The sequence below is a fragment of the Sus scrofa genome, chromosome 17 (assembly GCF_000003025.6).
Source record: "Sus scrofa isolate TJ Tabasco breed Duroc chromosome 17, Sscrofa11.1, whole genome shotgun sequence".
Classification (NCBI taxonomy): domain Eukaryota; kingdom Metazoa; phylum Chordata; class Mammalia; order Artiodactyla; family Suidae; genus Sus; species Sus scrofa.
This window is the reverse complement of record NC_010459.5, coordinates 62832353-62856126: the sequence shown is the minus strand read 5'-3', so window position 1 is coordinate 62856126 and position 23774 is coordinate 62832353. Positions and strand designations below refer to the sequence as shown.

At 59.2% G+C, this 23774-nt stretch overlaps 1 protein-coding gene across 2 annotated transcripts in view; it reads right to left on the bottom strand.

Annotated features, from left to right (window-relative positions):
- Positions 1–23774, bottom strand: part of PRPF6 (pre-mRNA processing factor 6) — a 42287-nt gene that overhangs the window by 1669 nt on the left and 16844 nt on the right. For both annotated transcript variants that reach the window (XM_021077613.1, XM_021077614.1), the window contains exons 10-19: positions 19603–19721; positions 18585–18803; positions 11665–11787; positions 7868–7989; positions 6304–6442; positions 4957–5076; positions 4543–4719; positions 4116–4249; positions 3448–3539; positions 1932–2046 (exon numbers count right to left, since the gene is read on the bottom strand). In XM_021077613.1, coding sequence (XP_020933272.1) covers positions 1932–2046; positions 3448–3539; positions 4116–4249; positions 4543–4719; positions 4957–5076; positions 6304–6442; positions 7868–7989; positions 11665–11787; positions 18585–18803; positions 19603–19721 — 1360 coding nt within the window. The remainder of the gene's footprint in view (positions 1–1931; positions 2047–3447; positions 3540–4115; positions 4250–4542; positions 4720–4956; positions 5077–6303; positions 6443–7867; positions 7990–11664; positions 11788–18584; positions 18804–19602; positions 19722–23774) is intronic.

Here is a 23774-nt window from a genome sequence, read left to right as displayed (position 1 = left end):
GGGTTAAGGATACGGCCGGCTGCAAGCTGTGGTATAAGTCACAGATGCGGCTTGGATCCAGTGTTGCCATGGCTGTGGTGTAGGCCAGCAGCTGCAGCTCCGAATTGACCCCTACCTAGCCTGGGAACTTTCATACGACACAGATGTGGCCTTAAAACGAAACACACACACACACACACACACACACACACACACACACACGAGTTCCCTGAGAGCTCAGCAGGTTAAGGATCCTGAGCTGTCACTGCTGTGGTGCAGGATCAATCCCTGGCCTGGGAACTTCTGCATGCCGCAGGCACAGCCAAAAAACAAAAAAACCCAAAAAACCCCCACCACTCACACGGAGCAAGAACCTCAGACTCCTTTAAATTGTTTTCCTTTGAGCCAAGTACCAGGAGAGAAAGCCAACCCCACAAAACATCAGACCACGGCCCTGACTGGGGGAGTGAAGTGCAGTCTCCTCCAGCCCCTCGGTTCTCACCTCCTGGGACATTTCGCCTCAGGAGGCAGCTCCAGCAGGAGCCCAAAGCCAAAACAGAGAACCTGGGCCACAAGCAGACACGCCTGAAAACCAGACCCGGAGAGGAGCCCTGGGGTCCAAAGCCAGACCGGGAACCCAGGGAGCTGTCCCCACAGGCCAGCGAGGGCGGGAAGGCAGAGGGGGGGCTGCCCGCCTCCACCCAGCTCCCCCGCCAGAAGCACCAGCGCAAACCCTTCAGGCAGCTGTTTCAGGCTGGGCTCAGCTTCGAAAGGAATCACTCCAGGCTCTGATAGCCTGATTGTTTTTTAAGCCTTGCGGTATTCTTAATTGCTTGGTGTTAGATAAACTGTGATTTAAAGAGCACAAACCCAGATAGCAGCACACAGCACCAGCCTGGGAACAGCGGGAAGGAACCTGTTTACTTTACAAAGCCTTTTATGAGGTTTTATGGCAGCCCTATCGGAGTGTCACGCACAAGTCACCGTGGGAGCCCTGGGAGGGCCCAAGCTGGGCCTCTGGGGCCTGCAGGAAGCCCCAGGCGCAGTGCCTCCCCTGCAGCGGGGCGGAGGAGCCGGGCAGAACCTGAGCAGGGGGGCCCAGGCTGCCCGGGATCCCGTCAGGCAGGGACAGCACCTGGGAGCTCCCCGGCCCACACCCCCTCACGCGGGGGGGCGGGGGGGAGAGCCTCGATGACGACGATGATGCTTCCAGCCCTTCCACCCCGCCACCTCCCAGCCCTGACCACACCCACCCTCTGCCCTGCACTCAGGTTCTGCTCCTCTCAGGCCCCTGTCCTTCGAGAAGGGAACAGAGACCCTGTGAGGTTAGGAGGGTCTCAGGCCCTGCACACACTGGCCTCAAGCTCACCCAGTCCTTTCAAGGCCCCGAGCTCCCTCTTTCCACACGTCTCGTCTCGACGGGGCCTCTGACCCAGCACCCCACAGAGCCGCCTCCCCTGGCCCTGGAGGCCAGGTCCCCTGAGGACAGGTGGCTCCGGCAGAGTCGCCTCCACACCCCCGGGGACATGGGCTGGGCCTGGCCACAGGCCCTGGATTGTTCCTGGGCTGCAGGGGTCAAAGGGCCTGCCTTCTCACCCTAACCCGATGAAAGCAATGTTCTTGCTTACAGCCCTTTGGACCAAGGGAGGCTTGCTTATAACTTCAGTTCTCTGAGGACCAGCGTCAGCAGGCCTGTGCCTGTCCTGCAACCCACGGGACCCACAGGAACAAACTGAAAAGTGGCAGAGACGGCAAGAGCAGACCCACGAGAAGGAACGAGGAGAAGGAAGGCAGGTCAGGGATGAGCAGGCAACCCAGGCCCATGCGGCCTCTGACTGGGGACGTGCTCCATGGTGGAGCTGCGGGGGCCAAGGACCAGGGGAGCCCACCCTCTCCCAGGGACCAGGAGGCCCCGGCAAGGTGCTCAGAAGCACCACAGGGACCCTACTCACTTGGCCACAGCCAGGAGCACGTGGGGGTCGTGCTCACACTTCTTCAGGGCATCCACACTCTTGGTCTTCCTCTGGGGTCTCGCTTCCAGGAAGATGGCTTCGGACCAGAGGACCCCTAAAATCCATAATGCAGACAACCCACCCTGCTTTCAGAAACATGCCCATCCACACACAGGCTGCCCGAGGTCAGCCTTTGAACGTTCTAAGCCCAGTGTCCACAGCTACGCCTCCTGCACATTTGGGGAGAACAGCAGGGGCCAGCGGCACCGCCCACCCCCCACAGCCAGCAGCCCAGGTGGCACAGACAGGACAACTTTCTGGGGGCAGGGGGGCCGGAAGTCCAAACACCTCTAAGGTTTCATTCCCACTGACTCTGTGACTTCGCAGCTAAGAATTCACGGTCACAAAACCATCGGAAGCGCTACCACAGACCCGCGCAGGGCCACAACCCAGGGGTGGCTATCAGACTACAAACAGACCCCCCCTCCCGGGAGGGGGACGGGGGGGGGGGTCACACACCCAGACAGCTCAGTGAAGCCACTAAGGAACGTACATTCTTGAAGATTCAGTAACAGTGAAAAACTCTCACAGATTTAAAAAAGGAACAAGGAGTTCCCGTCGTGGCGCAGTGGTTAACGAATCCGACTAGGAACGATGAGGTTGCGGGTTCGATCCCTGGCCTTGCTCAGTGGGTTAAGGAGCCGGTGTTGCCGTGAGCTGTGGTGTAGGTCACAGATGCGGCTCAGATCTGGCGTTGCTGTGGCTGTGGCGTAGGCCGGTGGCTACAGCTCTGATTCGATCCCTAGCCTGGGAAACTCCACATGCCACGGGAGTGGCCCAAGAAAAGGCAAAAAGATGAAAAAAATAAATAAATAAATGAAAAATAAAAAAAGGAACAAATCTAGGAGTTCCCATTGTGGAGCAATGGTTAAAGAATCCGACTAGGAACGATGAGGTTGTGGGTTTGATCCCTGGCCTTGCTCAGTGGGTGAAGGATCCGGCGTTGCCATGAGCTGTGGTGTAGGTTGCAGACGCGGCTCGGATCTGGCGTTGCTGTGACTGTGGTGCAGGCCGCCAGCTGTAGCTCCGATTAGACCCTTAGTCTGGGAACCTCCATATGCTGTAGGTGCGGCCCTAGAAAAATCAAAAAGATTAAAAAAAAAAAAAAAAAGAAAGGCACAAAACTAAACACACAGTATGATTGACTTTGTAAAAACACGAACAAGCTAAGAGCAGGAAGCGCCGAGTACTAGGCTTACAGGTGATTTCTGTGTCGCCTTTTTTGCTCCAAATCAGTTTATATACTGCATGTGCATTAACCTATCTGTGATAAAATAGTGAACATTAAATCCTAAACGGCAAAGAAACGGTGGTGGAACATGAGGCCAAACTCCCCACACTGAGACTTTCGTTCAATCACCTCAAAGACCGAGTTTACGGAAACTTCTGACGCAAAGACGGACGCAGAGCACAGACACCGCCTGCGGCCCCTGCAGCCCGCACCCCAGGAGCTCACCGGAGCTGGGGCACTCCTGCAGCGCCTTGGCCATCAGCGTGCTGGCGATGTTCTTCAGGCCCGCACGGTACTCCAGCCTCACGGACTCCAGCCTGAGAGAGAAGCCGGCGGCGGCAGCGGGGGGGGGGGTCAAGCAGCAGCAGCCCGACCACAAGCCCAGACGCAGTTCTGGAAGCTCCCGGGAAGCCACAGCAGCTGCGCTTCCCCGCTCTGCCAAGTGGGGCTCGTCCACCAGGGAAGGGAGACGCTGGGGTCCCCACGACCAAGCTCAGTGGCAGCTGCCCTGGAGGTGGGGACCTGGCACCCCCACCGAGGTGCAAGAACGAACAAGCGGGGAGGACACACTGGTGTGCTGTCACCGAGGCCCGCCTCGGCCCCTGCGCACACGTTCCCAGGGACAGAGGGCCACCCTCACGGGCAGCCTCCTGTCCTCCCTCAAGGCAGAGTCGCCTCTTCCGAGGAGCCCGTTCCCGGCGTCATCCGCCCCCGACGCCCCCCCGCCCCAGGGCACACGCTGCACCGCGTCCGCTCTCTCCGGGCCCGGCTGAGCCCGCCTGAGGCAGGGCCAGGACTCCACAGGCGAGCGCCCGCCACTGCCCCGCGAGGCCTGAGCGGGACACGCAGCACCGAGGCCTCGGGCAGCTTGCTGAGGGGCACGGGACGCTCACCACAGGCCGGGGTTCTTCGGGTTCTTCAAGCGGGACTTCTCCAAGATGGCCCGGGCTCGGGTCAGCTGCCCGATCTTCTCCTCCAGCCGGGAGAGCAAAAGCCACAGGGGTGTGGAGTGGGGACATTTCTTCAACTGCGGCCAACAGACACCAGCGGGACAGGGCTCAGCTGGTGTCTGAAGGGGCCGGGATCAGGGCTGCCTGTGCCCAGAGAGCCAGCCACTTCAGGCCCCGGGGGGCGCCCGCGCACGCGGGTGTGGACTCTGCAGCCTGGGCGTGACGTGGGCCGCAGCCCGCCACTCGGCTGGCGCAGCACAGCCGCGTGTGCAGGGCCTGAGCCCACCCCTCCTCCAGCTGGGGCTCCGCAAGGGCCGCCGCCCCCGCCCCCGAGGGGAGGCGCTCTGTCGGCAGCCGGCCCGAGGCTCACCCCCTGGTTGTAGGCTTCCCGCGCCTTCTCCATGAGCTCCTCCTGCTCCTCGATCTGCCCCTTCATCATCCAGAGCTTGGGGAAGTCCTCGTAGTGCTTCAGCGCCTCCTCGCACAGCTCCTGGGCGGCCGCCAGGTTCCCCAGCACCCACTCCAGCTTCACAGACTTCATGAACACCTGGGGGGACGGCGTCAGGCAGCACCTCCCCGGGCGTGCCCGCCCACGGCTCACCCCGCGAGCTGTCCACCCGGCCGCACGCACGCGCTGCTGTAAGCGGGCTCCTGCCCCTTGGAACGGGCCGGGCCACACACACGACTGCACTGCAAAGCTGAGCGCGCCGAGCCAGCTTCGCGTGCCTGCGGCCTCCGTCCCCCCTCCCGCCCCCGAAGCGGGCGGTGGGGCAGCTCTGCTCACCCGGGCTGTGGGCGCGCTGCTCCGCGCCTTGGCCAGCAGCCGGCGGGCCCGCTCATACTCGTTGTTCTCGGATTCCAGCTTCACGGCCGCCAGCCAGATCTCCTCGCTGTTGGGGTTGGCCTGGGGGCAAGCACAGCAGTGTCGCAAAGGGAGCAGGGGGACTCTGCAGCGAAAGCAGCCAGCCTGGGGGCCGGACCAGGCCTCACTCTGCAGCAGGACCCTCTGATCCAAGCCAGAGGGTCCACCAGGCAGCGCCCGGCCCCCAAACGCCGACCTGCCCACAAACGAGGCCGCGTGCCCACGGGGACAGACGCAGCCTCCGTGGCTGCCGGCAGGGCCATCTCCCCCAGGACCCACCCCCGCTTGCAACCCGCCTGCGATCCACCCCACACCCCTGGTGTGAGGACGCGGGCCGGACGCCAGGACGCCTGGGGCTTTGGCATGGCGTGGAGGCCCCCAGGGTTGGGACCCAGCCATGTGCAACCCAGTCCCGCAGACACGTGGGCGGTGCCCTCAGCCTCCAGCAAACACAGCCACCTGCTGGCCACACTCGGCCTGGCCGGGCCACAGGCCTGCCCAGCAGCCCCACAGGGACAGGTGAGGAGAGGAGAGCGCCTGGCGGGAGACAGGCAGCTGAGCACCTGCAGCACTGAGCGCCCTCAACAGGCAGCTGAGGGCAGGAGGTGCCGTCCAGGCCAGTCCCTTCCCTCAGCGTTCACTCAGGGACACGCCAACTTTACCACGTTAGCCTGGGTGACGACACATCGACATGTGCACAGCACGCTACGGTTTGTAAAAACCTGTGTTGCAAACCGCTGCCTGATACTGTGTTGTCATAAAGTATTAGGATATCACACGTGACGACAAAAATCAAGCCCTTAAAAAAAAAACGTCCAACAAGCCTGGCCGGCTGCAGCAGTCTGAACGCAACTCCACCCGCCCACGGGCCTGGCAGCAGCAGGAGGCCCCCGTGCGACCCCGAGGCACACGCCCTGTGCTCCGGGCATGGGGCACAGGCCTTCCTCCTGCAGGCGCTGGGCAATCGAACGTCACGCGGGAGAGTGGTGGTCCCTATGCCCTCCCGTGGGAAGTGTGCCCCAGCTGCTGCTCCACCCCGCCCGCCTCCCCGTGCTGTGTTCTGGAAGAGTGAGCCCGTGGTCACTGAGTGGCAGCAAATGGGAGGAAGGTGTCCGTCGCCTGGGCCCCATCTGCCTGCAGAGCTCCCTGACCACACACAGCCCCTCCGGGGTCAGCTCCTGTCCACGGGCAGGGGAAGGGCTTTGCAGAGGGCCCGGGACACCGGCGCCCTGGGGCCTCGGCCAGCCCCTCGAGGCACCCCTCACCCACCTGGAAGGCCAGAGCCAGGATGCTCCTTGCTGCAGGCACGTCCCCCGCAAGCCACTTGGACTTGGCACCCATGAGCCACAGCACCTCCGCTTTGGGGCAGTGGGCCACCGCCCTCTGCAGCAGGGCCTCCAGGGACTCCCTGCGAGACAGAGGGCTCGGTCACCAGCAGGGCACGCAGGCCGCCTGCAGCGGGCTGCGGGCACTGAAGAGACAGTTACTGCTTCAAAGTCCGGCGCTGTAAATGATTCACTAGATCTTTACGACGGGGAGAGTGTGGGGAAATCGCCTCTCTCCACAAAGGCTCTAAGCTCAACTACTGAAGAGGGCGCCACAAAGCAGCGCATTGTTCAGTCCGAGCCTGGCGGAGGGCTTCTCAAGAGAGTCTTTCACAGCCGCGAGTCTGGGAGCATGATAACTCCGCGGCCTGGGCGACGGGCCTTTTCATCTCTAACCGCAGATCGGCCAATAAAGATTACGACCCGAGTCTACTCTTTGGCATCAGAGAAACTGTCTTCTGGAAGGAAGTTATCTTAGGTCACTACTGAGCAAGAAGCCCTCCAGCCGGGGGTTCGGGGGGAAGCCCCCAGCCTCAGGTGGCTCCCCAGCCCTGGCACAGACGACCTCCTGGGGCCTCAGCAGCAAGACAGAGTGCAGGCTGACACCAGAGCCAAGGCCCCAGGTCCCGACTGGTCAGCCTCTGAGCGGGCAAGACGCCAAGGGCGCCAGAGATGGGGGAGGGGACGGTCCTGAGGCCACATCCCCCAGGAGGGGCCCTGCTGCAGACTGGAACCTGTGCAGGGTGAAGCAGCAAGGTCATCTCAAAAGGTCCCCAAAGGAGTTAACCCCAAGACACACAGCAGCTGGTGGTGGGGGAGGGAACGGGGCTTCGGCAGCGGGTCTGCAAAGACACGCTCAAGACCAAGCCTGAGCAACGTCACAAAGAAATGGGCTCAGAACTCCCAGCTAAACCCGGGTGGGATCAGCAAGGCCCGGGCACTGGGACGGCCGCAGAGGGCCCGGCAGAGGCTGCCCGCTAACTCCAGATGTTGCAACATCTAATTCAATCAGCAGTTACAGCCAACGAGGCAGACCCAAAAGGTGTTTTCAATTAAAGAATACAACTGAAGAAAATTGTCAAGGACCTCCTCAGAGCACAAAAAGCAGCGCAAGCCCAATCTAGCACGGCTTAAATGAAAAACACGCCTGGGCCTCAATGCCGCACCGCCCACACTGCCGAAGCCAGCGCTGGCACAAACGTGGGGCCTGAGGCTCCAGCCTCGCCCCCGGGACCCTCAGACCACCAGGCGTCCCTGGCTCAGCTGCCGGCACTTGGGAGGAGCCTTTAGTGCCCCGGCTGCTCAACTGTGAAAGAACAGCAACGCTGTCGCAGAAGGTGCCATCAAGATAGCCCCGGCTGCAGTGTTCCAAATGCCACAGGAGCTTCTGCCCCTCGCCAGATGGCTGGCCCTCGAATCGGGCCCTCGCCCACCCGTGGGAAGGTGGGGCCTAAACCCCGCACCCGGCACCCTGGCGTCTCGGGGGACGCTCAGGGCAGCAGGCGTACCTGGTGCCGTGGTTCTTCTCAAAGTAGGCAGCTCGCAGCCACACGCTCTTCTTGCTGGGGAAGACCTGCAGCGCGTAGGCGTAGATGGCTCGGGCGCACTCCAGGGCGTTGTGGGCCACACACTACGTACGGCAGAGAGAGGAGGGCGTGAGGGGCCCGCCCCCGACCCGGGAGCAGGGCACCCGCCAGAAACCGTGCAGTGGGAAGGTCTCCAGAGGGAAAGCCCAGCAGGACGGGGGCACCAACAGCAAAACGCAAGCAGGAGGGGCTGCGACGAGGCTGCCTGCTGGCCGCAGGGGCACCGGCTGCCCCACAGGCTGGCTCCCATTAAAAAATAAGTGTCGTACGTGTTCTCCATTTAAAAAGTTACGCTCACTGGAAATGTGTAAAACACTAAGGGAAACCAAAAGCCCACCCATCCCAACAGACCTGCCACAAACACTCCCGGGCCTCTAGGCCTCTTCTCCGGCCTCGCGTGATGTCAGCCTCGGTGCGCATCAAGGCGACACAAGAAAGCCAGTTGCTGCCTGCAGCAGTGCCCCCTGGGGGTCAGGACCCCTGGACAATCACAGGAAAAGGCTGGCAGCTGTCCTTACTGAGCCTCACGCAGGGCCGAGACCATGCCTGGCACAGACCTCACGCTGGCAGGTGCTGCCAGCGCTCCTGCACAGGAGGCGGCACAGCTCCAGGCGAATAAGAAGCCGCCAGAAGCAGCAGAACGAGGCTCTGCACGTGTGAACACCCACACAGCCTGGACCAAGAGCAGGTGTCCTGCAGGAGGGCTCCGAGCCACCCAGGGCCACCTGGCAGCCTGGCTGGGCCGTTAGCAAGCCTCCTGATTGCAAGGACATCCAGCTGGAAACAGGCAGGAAGCGGGGAAAAAGGGAGGTCTCCTCCTTCAGACCCGGGTCCCTGACTCAACCACCAGAGGCCGGGAACCCAGTGCAGGTGCGTCCTGACCAGGGGCTCCGGAAGCAGGCAGGACCCCACCTCAGCCGCCCACGAGCCCCCGGTTCCCCCTGTGACTTCCGACAAAGGCCCTGGAGGGCAGTTACAAAAAGGCCCTGGGGCCTATGTGGCCCCATGGGATTAAGTGACCGCTGCCCAGGGTCCAGGGTGTGGGTGTGTGGGCCGGGCCCACCCCCAGGGGGAGCTCTGGAAGAACTCCACGTTTCTAAGCACAAAAGGGCCTCGGTTCTTCCTGCAGAAATACAAGCACAGAAGAGAGTGGTGCCTGCTCCAGGCTAAGTGAAGAGACACAGAAACCAGAGTTTCAAAGGGCTTCAGAGTTCTGTACCCACAGCCCATCCCTGTGGGGTAGCGCCTGCCGTGGCCCCCAGTGCTGTCAACAGTGACGAGGAAGGTAGGATCAGAAGGGCTCAAAGAGTTCCCATTGTGGAGCAGTGGAAACGAGTCCGACTAGTATCCGTGAAGATGCGAGTTCAATCCCTGGCCCTGCTCAGGGGGCTGGGGAGCCAGCATTGTTCTGGCTGTGGTGTAGGCCAGCAGCTGCAGCTCTGATTTGACCCCTAGCTCTGATTTGACTGCTATAGGCCGAGAGTGCGGCCCTAAAAGATAAAAAGGACGGGGGGGGGCCTCAATGACTGGGAGTGGGGGCCCTTCCCCCTCTCACTGGAGAGGCTGGGAGCATCTTAGGTCTTTCTTACACTTTTCTGTCTAAAATGTCCCGTAACGAAAAGGCTTAAATCACGAGGGCAGGAATTCGGGCACACTCAGTGTGGTGGAGGCACCTGGGTCCCTCCCACGTGCTCACAGCCAGCTGCAGCCTGTGTCCCCAGACTGGAGGAGGGAGAGGAGAGCTCCCCACTGCTGCAGAACCCAACCGTCAACCCTACCTAGTAAAGCACCGAGAAAATCACCGCCTGCCAGATGCCGCGGTAACACCTGAGACAGGCCACCACTGTTGTTAACGGAGCTGCAAACGTTACAGGAGTCGCAGTGTCATCCCCCCCCCCAACGAAATACCCGCTAGTTACAAGGACACAGGAGTCGTCCAGTGGAGGGATCAGGAGACAGCACCTGAGCTGGACAGAGCTGAATGTGCCCCTGCTCGTGGACACGTCGCAGAGACCAAGGAAGCTGTGCCCTCAAAAAAGGCAGACCAGGAGTTCCCGTCATGCTGCAGTGGAGACGATTCTGACTAGGAACCATGAGGTTGTGGGTTCCATCCCTGGCCTCGCTCAGTGAGTTATGGATCCAGCATTGCCATGAGCTGTGGTGTAGGTCGCAGACGTGGCTTGGAGCTGGCGTGGCGTGACTGTGGCTGTGGCTGTGGTGTAGCCTGGCAGCTATAGCTCTGATTAGACCCCTAGCCTGGGAAGCTCCACATGCCGCAGGTGCGGCCCTGAAAAGGCTGAAAAAAAAAAAAGAGAGAGAGAGACAGACCAAGAGAAACTAAGACCTCCCCGATCCCCCACCCAGGGCCCTCGGGGACCTAAGGCTATAACAACCTCGGGCAGCTTCTCAAGGGGAACACAGGTGGGTGCTGCCTTTTGCCAAAGAGTGAGGTCTGAGTAAGGCCTGCAGCTGACTTCCCGGCTCCATCTCGGACCTGACTCTGAGAGCCGTGTCGCGTCCTCTGTTAGGGACGCACACACTGCAGTGTTGACTGGGAAAGGGCCATCATGTGTGCAAGGCGCTCGAGTGGCTTGGGGGAAGGACAGGGGTGGTGGCCACACTCCCAGCCCTGCCACACTCCTCAGCATCCTCAAAGAGGGACACACAACTGAATCGCAGCCCGGAGCCACGGGCGCCTGGCAGGGAGTATGCTACGCCCACGGGTGCCAGCACGAGCATGTGCGGAGAATAAAAAAGCAAATGTAGGAATTCCTGTCATGGCTCAGTGGTGAACGAACCCAACTAGGAACCACGAGGTTTCAGGTTCGATCTCTGGCCTCACTCAGTGGGTTAAGGATCTGGCATTGCCGTGAGTTGTGGTGTAGGCTGGTGGCCACAGCTCCGATTAGACCTCTAGCCTAGGAACCTCCATATGCCTCAGGTGCAGCCCTAAATACACCAAAAAAAAAAAAAAAAGTAAATGCGGCGTTTCCACTGCGGATTCAGTGTTGTCTCAGGTCACTGCTGAGGCATGGGTTCGAGCCCTGGCCTGGCACAGTGGGTTAAAGGACCCTATGCTGCAGCTTTGGCAACACCAGATCCTGTAACCTGCTGTGCCAGGGATGGGACCCTCACCTCCGTAGCAACGCAAAAGCCACTGCAGTCAACTCCCCCACTGGCAGGATCTCCTGTTCACTGATCTGAACCATTCCTCTTTTCTCTGGAAGTGCTCCAAGGCAACAACCTCAAAGTGGGCAAAAGCTTCGTGTGCAAATGCTTTCTGAAGAGCAATTTACAGCAGAAATCAAGAGAGGTGGAGCAGTGACGAGCTAGGACAGCTGGGTTCCCTGTGGCCCTGGACCTGGCTTGGCTCTAGCTCCAGCTTTGCACACAAACTTGGGTTTGTACAAAATGACGCAGCTTTACTGTTTTCGTTTGTTTGTTTTTTAGGGCCGCACCCGTGGCATATGGAAGTTCCCAGGCTGGGGTCAAATCGGAGCTGTAGCTGCCGGCCTGCACCACGGCTCAAAGCAACAGTGGACCCTTAACTCACTGAGCGAGCTCAGGAACCCGCATCCTCACGGATACCAGTCGGGTTTGCTTGAGCCATGACAGGAACTCTTTACAACTGCAACTACGTTCAAACATCAGCAGATCACAAAGACTTCCCAACTGCAGCCTGTCCCGCGAATAGACGCCAGGCCGTGTGGCCGACTCACACTGTCCGCATCTTCCATCCACGTGTGCTTCCGGTCCTCCTCCTCGATGCCGATGCCAATCACAGCACGCATGACCGCCTGGCAGGTGGCCACACTCCCAGCCTTGTCGCACTCCTCGGCATCCTGAAAGAGGGACACAAAACCAAACGTACAGCCCAGAGCCACAGGTGCCTGGCAGGATGCAATGTCCAATGCTGACACGGGCCCTGAAGGTTCTGATGCCCACACGGCCCTGGCAAAGCCTACCCTACTGCCTGGTCCACAGCTGCAGCCTCACCGCCACCCAGCAGACAAACCTCCACGAACACCTAAGCCATCCCGCCAGCCCGCATGACACAAGCACCTATTGGGAACAAAGCTCTACCGGAGGCCACTCCAGGCTGGGAGGGGCTCCCGTGCTAGGAAAGTTCCAAAGTGGCAGGGTCAAAGACAAGGTCATGCGCACGCACACTGCTGGCCTGGGGCTCAGGACTCAAAGGACGGAGCTGCGGGTGGAAGGGAGGAACCTGGGCTGAGACAGCAGCCTGGGGAAGGACCGGCCTCTGGGACAGGGGGTGGGGGCAGGCTGACCGGCAGAAAACACTCGACTTCAGGAAAGCAAATCTAGGACGAGCAGAGAGAAGACAGCTGTGGCTCCAGATGCAACACAAAGTGCTGCTGAAGCCTCGTGCGTCCAGAGGGGAAGGACCAGCGAGGGGGTGACAGGAGGTCACCAAAACGCCTAGCACAGTCTCTAGGAATTTAGGGCAAACCTCAGGATGCGGGAAGGGAGGGAAACCCTGCAGAGAGGGCAGAGGAAAGCCCAGCCAGAGGCGGAAAGCCAAGCAGGCAAGGATGTGAACCCGCGCTAATGCGGTCCCAGGCGCGGCCTGGCCTGCTCCCCGGCTCCTGAGGGCTCGAGTCTCGATGGACTGAGTTCCAGAAGAAACGGGAAGCAGGTGGGCCCGAAAGCAGAAGTTAAGTGACATTCAGCAGAGTCAGGCACACGGTAGGCACTAAACAAATGGTGACCTGCTCAGGAGGCACCACCCCTGAAAGTCATGCACTCTCTGCAGGACATTCTGGAAAACCACGTGCTAAACTTCAAACAAAGGTTAAACTGGGTTACAACGGAGGCGTGCGGATCCCGCGCAGCCCACTCTGGGGCGAGCAAGCAACGGCAGAGAATGAGCTTATCGACCCGCCGAACAGCCGGCTCGGGCTGCGTTTCCCTGCCGCGGGCACAGCCTTAGTGACGGGTTTGCAGGAAGGTGGCCTGAGAGCCACCAGGGGACAGGATGGCCACTGCTGGCCCCCGAAATCACTCCCCTGACGGGACGGAAATGCAGGCTGGCAGAACAGGCGGACGTGCTACGGCCAAGCAAGTGGCCCAAAGGGGTGCTGGGGTGGGACCAGGGCAAGGGCACCTGCTCGGCTCTGCCCGAAGACACCCCCAGGAGCTGCAGCTGCCAGCCACACCTGCCCTCCCCAAGGGCCGGAAACCCAGCTGGCAGGACACAGCATGGGTGACCCAGGGCAGTGAGGACTGGGACACGGCACCATCCGCGGGTCCCCCACACTGGCCGGCTCACCACCTGGGGACCAGGGAGGAGGCAGAGCTCAGAGTCGCTGAAGACCACGGAGGAATTCCTGCTGCGGCTCAGTGATAATGAGCCCAGCGAGCATCCGTGAGGACACGTGTTCTAGCCCTGGCCTTGCTCAGTGGGTTAAGGATCTGGCGTTGCTGTGGCTGTGGTGTAGGCCTCAGCTGCAGCTCTGATTTGACCCCCAGCCTGGGAACCTCCAAACGCCATGGGTGTGGCCCTAAAAAAAAGCAAAAACATAAACACAAAAAAGACCATGGAGCACTGAGCCCGTGAGACCAGGCGCAGGGAGAAGAGAGCGCCTGGGACCTGCTGTGCACAGGGCAGCATGAATGTGTGGAAAGAGCCTGAGTGAGGACTAGTGGGATGCTCCTGGAGGCACACCCCCAAGCCCAGGAGCAGCACCTATGCCCCCCGGGCCAGGGTGGGGACCCCAGGAGAGACCTGGCACTGAACAGAGCACATGGCGAGGCCACCTCCATGGGGAATCCATCCCAAGCCAGCCCACACCAATGAGTGCCCAGCTCCCCAGCAAATGCAGAGGCAAGCATGACCCCCAAAGGCCCAAAGTGTCCCCAGTGACAGAGGCACGCCCCGTCCCTAAAGCCAGAGCCTCAGTGACAGAGCCAAGCTCCATCCCCAAAAGGTCAGCGTGTCTCCAGTGACAGCCACCCTCCATCCCCCAAGCCAGAGCCCTCAGGAGCACCCAGCGGGACACACGCAGCACCTGCGACAAATCAGACGGCCGGGCGCGCAGAGACACAGGGGGGAGAGGTGCACAACAAGGGGCGACACCGACCAAACCAACCCAACGCGACGGAGGCGTCGGGGGGAGCAGACAAGGACACAAAACAACTAGCACAACGGCACTCGTGTGCTCGAACGTTACCTGGAGACAGGAAAAAAAGAAGGTTTTTAAAATGACCAAAATGCCTAGAAGTGCAAACCTCAGGATCTGCAACAAAAGGCGTCCTCGATGAGCTCAACGGCGGATTAGACGTCACAGAAGAGGAGAGGAGAGGAGTGGAACTCAGGTACAAAGCACCGAGCCAACAAGACGAAGCTGAGCGGCAAAGGAGAGCATCCTGCGACTGACCAGAGCAGCCGCGAGCTGAGCTCACACCGCACGCGCGGGGAGGACCAGGCACGCCGAGACCAGCAAGAAGCTGCGGCTTCCCTGCTGCCCTCCCACGCACAGGAGGGTCTACCTGGGTGAGCAGACGAGGAACGACAGGCATGCAGACTGGAAGTTAAGAAGTAAAACTGGCTTTGCAGATGGCGTGCTCTTCCACAGAGACAACCCCAAGAATCCACTGAAACTACTCCAATTTAAGAAACTATTTCAGCAAGGTCACAGCACATAAGATCCATTTTAAAAAATAAACTGTATTCCCATACACTAACAATAAGCAACTTAAAATGAAATAAAAAAACCTCTGTTCATAACAGCATCAAAGATAACACTTTAGGAGTTCCCTGGTGGCCTAATGGTTAAGAACTCGGCATCGACCCTGCTGTGGCTGGGGTCTGGTCCCTGGCCCAGGAACTTCTGCACAACTCAGGTGCAGCAAAACCAAGCAACCAAACAAACAAAAGCACTCTAGGATAAATCAAACAGAAGGGCAACACTAGTACACTGAAGCGTTTTCAGAGGTTTGTGTGTGTGTGTGTCCTTGTTTTTAGGGCTACATCCACAAAAGTTCCCAGGTTGAGGGTCAAATCAGAGCTGTAGCTCCCAGCCCACACCACACCCACAGCCACGCCAGATCCGAGCCGCGTCTGCAACCTACGATGTAGCTCACAGCAACGCTGGATCCTCAGCCCGCTGAGCAAGGCCAGGGATCGAACCCGCATCTTCATGGATGCTAGTCGGGTTTGCAACCGCTGAGCCGCAATGTGAACTCCTACACTGACATGTCACCGAGGACATTTTTAAGGAACTAAATAAATGGGGAGACATCTTACGTTCAATGGTCAGAAGACTCCCTGTTGTTAGGATGTTGGGAGTGCCCCCAAAACGCCCTCCCGACTCGGCGCGGTCTCTACCAAGTTCCAGCTGGCTATTGTGCAGAACCTGACAAGCTTTGTTTCGTTCTTTGCTTTTTAGGGCCGCACCCGCAGCACATGGAGGTTCCCAGGCTAGGGGTCGAATTGGAGCTACAGCTGCCGGCCTCCACCACAGCCACAGCCATGCCAGATCTGAGCCGTGTCTGCGATCTACACCACAGCTCACGGCAATGCTGGATCCTCAACCCGCTGAGCAAGCTGAGCAAGGCCAGGGACTGAACCCGCAACCTCATGGTTCCCAGTGGGATTCGTTTCCTCTGAGCCACAACGAGAACTCTGAACCTGACCAGAACCTCATGGTTCCATAGTTCTCTCTATGGATTGTCCCTGGGGGTAACTTACAGGAGGCCATGGCTCAGGGAGAAAAAGAAGAAAAGGAAGTTCCCATCGTGGCTCAGTGTTTAACAAATCCGACTAGGAACCATGAGGTTGTGGGTTCGATCCCTGGTCTTGCTCAGTGGGTTAGGGATCCAGCGTTGCTGTGAGCTGTGGTGTAGGTCAAAGACGCGCCTTGGATCCTGCATGGCTGTGGCCGTGGCATAGGCCCGCAGCTGTAACTCCGATTCAACCCCTAGCCTGGGAACCTCCATATGCCGCGGGAGCGGCCCAAGAAATGGCAAAAAGACAAAAAAAATAAAATAAAATAAAATAAAATTCACATGGAAACACCAAGAACCAAGCATAGGCGAACAGTCTGGTAAAGAACAAAGCAGGAGGACTCACACCTTACCCGCCAGTCTGAAAGCAGGACAGTGAGGTGCTGGCATGGACACAGACGTCCAGGCCAGCGAGCAGAGCTGAGCCCACAGAAATAAAGCTCTACACTTGGGACCAACTGGTCCCGTGCACCGGCACCAAGACGACTCGATGGGGAGGCAGTGGTGCCATGGCAACAGGACATGGACTTGTGAAAGGAGGAAGTCCAACTCTTTGAAGGCACGTGGTTCACAGGCCTAGATGTGAGCACGAAAAAAATCTTGGAAAATACAGGAGTCAATCTTTATGACCTCAGCTTAGGGAAGGTTTCTTAGATATGACACCTCTAAAGCAGGTATAACAAGAGAAAAAACAAAATTGGGCAACCTCGAAATTAAAGACATTTGTACAACAAACAATATCCTCAAGGACGTGAAAAGACCGTCCACCAAATGGGAACAAATACTTGCAAGTCAAATAACCTAATAAATGACCTGTACCCAGGACACATACAAAACTCCCACAATGCAATAAAACTAGATAATAAATAATAAAAAGGTAAATAACCCAACACACTCAAAACCACTGAACCATACACTTTACATGGGTAAAACTTACGGAATGTTAATTACAGCTTAATGAACTGTTAAAAAAATGAAACAGAATAATTTAAAAAATGACCGGTTCACCATGAGCTGTAGGACAGCTTCACGTGGTCTAACAAGTGTGTGACTCCACCTGCAAGAGGGGAGTTAAAAAAACAGTGGACGCAAATTTTCCAAATTTAATAAAATGTATAAATCCACAGATCCAAGAAACAAAATGAACTTCACACACTTGAAAGATGAAAACAGCAAAAACAAGATAAATCACAATCAAACTTCTCAAAACCAATGATAAAGAAAAAATTCTTAGGGAGTTCCCACCATGGCTCGGCAGGTTAAGAACCCAGCTGGTATCCATGAGGATGTGGGTTCAACCCTAACCGCGCTCAGTGGGTTAAGGGTCCGGTGTTGCCGCAACGTGCAGCATAGGTTACAGTTCAGCTCGGAGCTGGCGTTGCTGTGGCTGTGGTGTCAGCCAGCAGCTGCAGCTCCGATTCAACCCTCAGCCTGGGAACTTTCATGTGCTGCAGGTACAGCTGTGAAAAAACAAACAAACAAACTGAAAGAGGAGTTCCTGCTGTGGTGCAGTGGGTTAAAGATCCGATATCACCACAGCTGTGGTGTAGGTCAAAGGTGCGGCTTGGATTTGATCCCTGGCCCAGGAACTTCCACATGTTGCAGTGTGGCCAAAAAATAAAAAAAATAAAATACCGAAAGAAAACACTGTCAACCTAGAATTCTACACCCAGAAAAAATATCTTTCAAAAACAAAGATGAAATAAAGACGGCTCCTTGCTGTAAAATTTGGTTGTGATGAATACTGTACAACTATAAATGTAATAGTATTCATTAAGCACTTAAAAAAAAAAAAAAAAAAAAAAGACGGCTCCAGACATCTAAAAAGTGGAGGCCCTGAGCTCCAGCCGGCCTCAGCTGCAGGCAACGTCACAGGTCTTTTGAGCAGGAGGTGATACCAGCTGGAAACCCCGGTCCACACAAAGGGTGAGCATATCAGAAAGGGCAGCAAGGTGGCAGGAGTTCCCGGCGAGGCGCCTCGGGAATAAATCTGACTAGGATCCACGAGGATGCAGGTTCGATCCCTGGCCTCGCTCAGCGGGTTAAGGATCCGGCGTTGCCGTGAGCTGTGGTGTGGGTCTGAAGACGCAGCTCAGATCTGGCGTGGCTGTGGCGTAGGCCAGTGGCCACAGCTCCAACCCGACCCCTAGCCTGGGAAACCCCAAAAAGACAAAAAAAAGGAAGAAGAAACGGTAACAACGTGTCTGACGGCACCACGTGAACAGAGCCGCTGCACCAAGATGACTCAATTTCGAGCAACATTCAAGGCACTGCCCCTGAGATTTTTAAAATGCGTGGAAACCCGGGAAGGGAGGAGAACCGAGGTACTGCTCCTGGGGAGCAGCAGCCTTGCGGCGACCCCCTGGGGAAGGGAGAGCTCAGCCCAGCAGGCGGGTGGCTCGGAGGAGGGCAGGCAGGACTAGGGCAGCAGGGGCAGGAGAAGGAAGGAGGCAGAGGTCAGGGACCACCTCCCAAGGCCGAGGGCCAGGGGGTAAAGCAGAGGGGCTGGCTCTGCCCCTCCACCCAATCAACGAAAAAAAAGCACGTTCCCTGGCTGTCCCCAAGACAGCAGGGGTGCTGACTGAGAAGGCTCTCAGAGGCCTCGTCAGCCACCGTCCACAGAAAAGGTTACCAGATGGGACAGAGTGACAACAGCCCGAGACCCCTCTTGTAGGTCGCCTTCTCCACTGGAAAAGCAGGGTGCCGCGGCGGAAGTCCACTGAGGCTCCCCCAGATGCACACAGGGCCCCGGCTCCATGGAAAGCCACAACACAAGGCCCTCTAAGGAAAGGCCACGCCGGTGCCAGCCCGCAGGCCCCACCTCCAGAGACTCCGGTGAGCAGGAGGGCACCCACCTTCAAAGCGACCCCGAGACCCCGCCCGCCGCCCGCACCTGGATCCACTGCTCCCGGTTGATCTCCACGCCGTTGGCCCGCAGGGAGGTGATGGCCCGGTCGATGATCTTCTCCACCATCTGCGTGTTCCCGTTGGCCTCCTCCAGCTTGGCAGCCGTGATCCAGATGTGTCGGTCGGTGGGGATGTTCTCGCGGGCCTTGTTCAAAACCTTGCGGGCATTCTCGTACGTCTCCAACCTCGCCAGGGCAAGCCAGAGCTGCAGGCAAAGAACCATGCTCACCGAGGCCCGCCGGGTCAGGCGGCCCCACGGGCCGCAGGGCGTGCACCTGATCCTGTGTGAAAGCTCCAGGGCCACCTGACAGAGCCGTGGGCGTGCGTGCGGCGGCACCTCCAGCTCATCGGACAGCCGTCCAGTTCTGCTTCTGACTCACGGAGTGACGCTGGTTACCGCCAAGAGGACAGGCTCTCGGTCCCACATTCCAAACACTGGCTAAAGGGGGACAGTGAGCCAGGCTCACCCGGGGTTGGGATGGAAGGGGAGCGGGCCGTGACTGCGGCCCTCACAGGAGAAGAGGACACGGGTGTGCGGCCGTCGGAGTTCTCACACCCCAGCTCTTGAATCTGCAATGCTTCATCACCAAAGTGTGTTTGGGCTCTACTCACTTTTACGTAAACAAATTAAGATTAATTTTGTTTGGAGAATTTCACAATACCTCTTTAGGGTAATTAAAGACATACTGGATATCAAAAAACCACAACTAAAAATCACTTCACAGAATGCTGTGAACCAGAAAGATTGAAACTAAAGGGATCCAACTAGCTCAGGCCAGGCTGGCACCAAGATGTACCAGTCTCTTCTGTCTCCCTCCACCCCTCAGGTCCCACTGTCGATCTCAGCTGAACTGGAAGGACTGGTCCCTGGGAGAGCTGAGCAGGGAGCCCTTGCAGCGCTCGGGGATGGGACTGGGGGAAGGGACTGGCCCGCGTGTCCGTCAGGAGCCCACCCTCACCCCCTCCATGCCCACTGGATGCCTCCTCTGAGGGCAGGGCCGCACCTCCACACTGGTGGGGCAGCACTCCACAGCTCGGCTGAGCATGATGCGAGCATCCTCAGGTTCTTCCAGCTCCACGGCTGCCTTCCACAAGCGAACGGAGTTTGGAACATGCTCAAGGGCTGGGGAAGGTCAGACAAGAAAGCAGGTCACAGAACAAGGAAGCGAAAAGCAGGGCACCGCGTCGCAGAGAAGGCTGCTGCCAACAGGGCCAGATGGTCTGTGCCCTGGGTGACAGGCCAGGGCTTCACGTGGGCCCCTAGGTCTGGGACAGACACAAATAAGATCAGCACGGGCATTGTGAATCAGCGAGCAAGACTGGCAGAGAGGGCCGTGGGTCGTCTCGATGCCCGTTCACAATGGAAAACCGACCTCAGAAAACCACGCGGTGCAGACAAGGCAATCGCCGCACGGGAAGGGCCAGCCACGCAGGCTGTGTGTGTGAAGAGTGTGCAGACGTTGTGGGAACAGGAGTTCCTGTTGTGGCTCAGTGGTTAACGAATCCGACTAGCAACCACGAGGTTGTGGGTTCGATCCCTGGCCTTGCTCAGTGGGTTAAGGATCCAGCATTGCCGAGAGCTGTGGTGTAGGTCGCACACATGGCTTGGATCTGGCGTTGCTATGACTGTGGTGTAAGCCGGTGGCCTCAGCTCGATTTGACCTCTAGCCTGGGAACCTCCATATGCTGCGGGTGCGGCCCCAGAAAAGGCAAAAAGACAAAAAACAAAAAATTTGTGGGAACAGAACACAAGGGACTCTGGGGCCCACACCTGCCCAGGATGTGCGCGTCTGAGGGCCGGCAGAGGGAGGCTCCTCCCTGGACCCCAAGGCTCGAAGGCAACAGGTGCTACCACACTGACAGTGCACTCAGTGCACGCGGAGTGACATCGGGGAAGGGGACCGACGCTAACCTTGTGGACCAGGAGTTCCCGACTTGGCTCAGCAGTTAACAAACCCGACTAGTATCCATGAGGACATGGGTCCGATCCCCGGCCTCGCTCAGCGGGTCAAGGACCCGGTGTTGCCAAGAGCTGCGGTGTAGGCCAGTAGCTGTAGCTCCACTTCAACCCCTAGCCTGGGAACGTCCACATGCCTCAGGTGTGGCCCTAAAGACAACCAAACAAAAAGATCAGAAGTACAGCCATGCAGTCCAGCAACTTACAAGCCTCTGTGTAAGCAGCTGAGCCTTTTTGCCAGATGCAATTTACCAAAAAGGCCAAGACACCGAGCAGATAAACACAGAGCCCTGCAGTGGGAGCACCAGGGAGGAGGTGGCAAGCCCTCCGGTCAGCCCCTGGCAGCAGTGAGGGTGACCTCAAGCCCTGACGACGCCAGGAACGCAGACGCCTCTAAGGCATCCCCAAGGAGGGCTTCTTTCTTGAAAACACGTGAGCCAGGCTTCTGAGGAAACAGACCCAAGGTTCGAGGTGCAGAACGTGAGGACGCACAAGCTTTCTCACAAGAGGCTGGGCAGCCTGGGCTCATCGGGGACTGGCTGGATGAGGTGGAAGAAGCCTCCCTCTAGCAGAAGCAGCCCACCTCCTGGGGGCCCCCTAGAAACGGGGTGCCCTGTCTCCCCTTTATGAGCCCTATAAAAATGGGGTACCCTTCCCCCCTTTTATGGGCCCTGTAAAAATGGGCTGCCGCTCCTCTCCTATGGCCCCACCAGACAGCAGCAGTGCCAGGCCCCAGCGGGTGGTTGTTAGGCTGAGGAGCAGGAGGCAGCCAGGGCCAAGATGCTCCAACAAGCGGTCCAGAGTGGGGGAGACACACCCACGGACCCCAGGGCCACCCCGGTGAGTTTCAAAGGTCCGCACAGTCCAGGGCTCACGTGGCCTCTTCTCCATGATGGAAAACAAGACGCCGCAGCCCGGGGCCCAGGGCTCTTCGGGGATCACAGCGCCTCGAAGTGCTTCTCCACCGACTGAGACCCACCGCTGCCAGGGCTGCGGCCGACAGACAGCTCAGCCACAAGTCCAGGCCGCAGTCCAGCTGCGTCGGACTCTACAAATCCAGCGCCCAGAAAGGTGGGCAGCAGGCCCGGGGCCTCCAGGGCTGTGGAGCAGAGCTGCTCTCTCCTGCAGACCTGCAGCTCCTGGAGGGCTGCTGTGCCCGGCAGAGACTAGGCAGGCGCCCTAGGGATGTTAAGTGATGGGCACCCTAGTTCACCCACGTGGCCGGGGCCACAGCCGGGGCAGACGCGGCAGCAGCCTGTGTCAGGGGCGGCGGTGGCAGAGGCCTCCCATGCGGGCTGAGGGACCGGGGGGTTGAGGAGGAGGTGCCCCTAAGGCCTGCACAGGGCTCTGCAGGTATGGCAGCATGCCGGCCCTGACCTGGACCCGCTGCCGCCTCATCGTGGTCCCATCAACGGAGGGACCACAGCAAGAAGTGCTGCTGACTCAGCAGCAGCTGATGATCCGACCAAGGCCCCCAAAGCAGGAGGGCCCAGACAGGACCCGGCCAACATCCTGGGCCCGCTCCAGGGAAGGGCGGAGCGGGGGCCGGTTCCTGCCCGGCTGGACGGCCTCCCCCGGCAGTGCTCTGGCTGCACCACCATCTGCAGGGCCACCCGTCGCACCCCCCAGTCAAGGGCCTGGCCCCTGGGCGCCCTAGCCGGACTATGCTGCCATTTAGACCAACGGCCGACACAGAGGACAACGGCAGGGAAACCTCACAGGAGGTGACACCTGTGAGACAGGCAGGGCTCCAGCTGTGCATCCCAGTCCCTGGGGGAGCCTGCTGCCCACACCGTTCAGCTCGGCTGTGGAGGCCATGGTCCCACCGCACTGAACCCTGGGGCTGACCCATCCTCCAGCCTCCAGCCCTGGCGGGAGAGGTGAGCCCTGACTCCCACAGCGAGATGGCACTGTCACCACATGGGGGAGGGGAGACCAGGGTGGCAGCCCTAAGGGGAGAGCCCCTTCGAGAGTCACAGCCAGACAGGGAGGCCCGGCCCCCCGCGCTCCGCCTCCCTTTGCTGCACCCCACCAGGGGTGGCCTGCACTCTTGTCTCCAGGGTACGGCAGAATGTCAGGCAGGGTCCCGGTCACCCAGCATGGGTGGGACTCCCAGGACCCTGTCTCCATTTCCTCAACAGTCCCCAGGACTAGAGCTGAAGCCAAGCACCGCTGACCCATCCAGCTCTTGCCCAGAGACCAGCTACCATGCCAGGTCAAGGCCATCTCCAGAAGCTGTGGCTGCCAGGGCGAGAGGGACAGCCCAGCGGCAAGAGCACCGTCCACACGGATAGCCCTGGCCCCGAGGGGAGGACTCGCGGTGTGTCACGTGGGCACAGGCAGAGCCACGGGAGGCAGCCAGGTTTCAGGGACCAGAGCGTGGAGCTCCCCTGTTCGGCATCTGCACAGTCAGCAGGGAAGCAGCCTCGCACCATCAGGGCAAGCGCGGGGCTCGCGGCGCCCTGACAGGGGACAGCTGCGGCTCGAGATTACGCCCCACGCTGATGCCTCGCAGCCTCCCAGGCCTCAGGTTCTCCCAACAAAGGGTCAGGGGCCCGGGGCTCGCAGACACAGGGCCGCCACGGCGTGCGCCTCAGCCACCGAAGGAAGCAACTGTCACCTGAGTTCTCCAACACCAGATCCCGCCAGCAGTCGGGGTCCCGTGCACCGAGAGCTCTGCCCCAGGCACCGGGAGGAAGAGGGCTCTTCGTGGAAACCCCCTAAGGACGGGGCAGGGCTAGGGCCAGGGCGCGCCGCTCACCCCACCTTAGCAACGCCTGAGGGAGAGCAGAGCCAAGAGGCCTGGAAAGCAAGCACCCCGCTGCCCTGCGGGCCCGCCACGCCCGGTCCTCTCTCCACATCTGAGGCCAACTGGTAATCTGGGGGTGAACAGGGAGGGGCACAAAGACATGCTGACCATTCATCACACGTGGCAGGGGAAGCTCAGCAGAGCTTTTTCCTGAACAAACAGAGCTAATTACCCGGAGTCTAATGTGTTTGTCATTAGAGAACAGTTTCCTGGCTGGAAAGAAGTGTGCTGATTTCTATAAACCAAGACAGGTGCGAACTTTCTGCTCCTGGCCTCACTTTAAAAGACTGGCTCTGAGCACTGCCGTGCAGCACGGCTGCAGTCATGAAACCAGGCCGGAGAGAGGAAGACACGCTTGCAGGCACACGCACGTTCACGCAGTCAGGGCCCCGCGCGAGGCAGCCACCGCC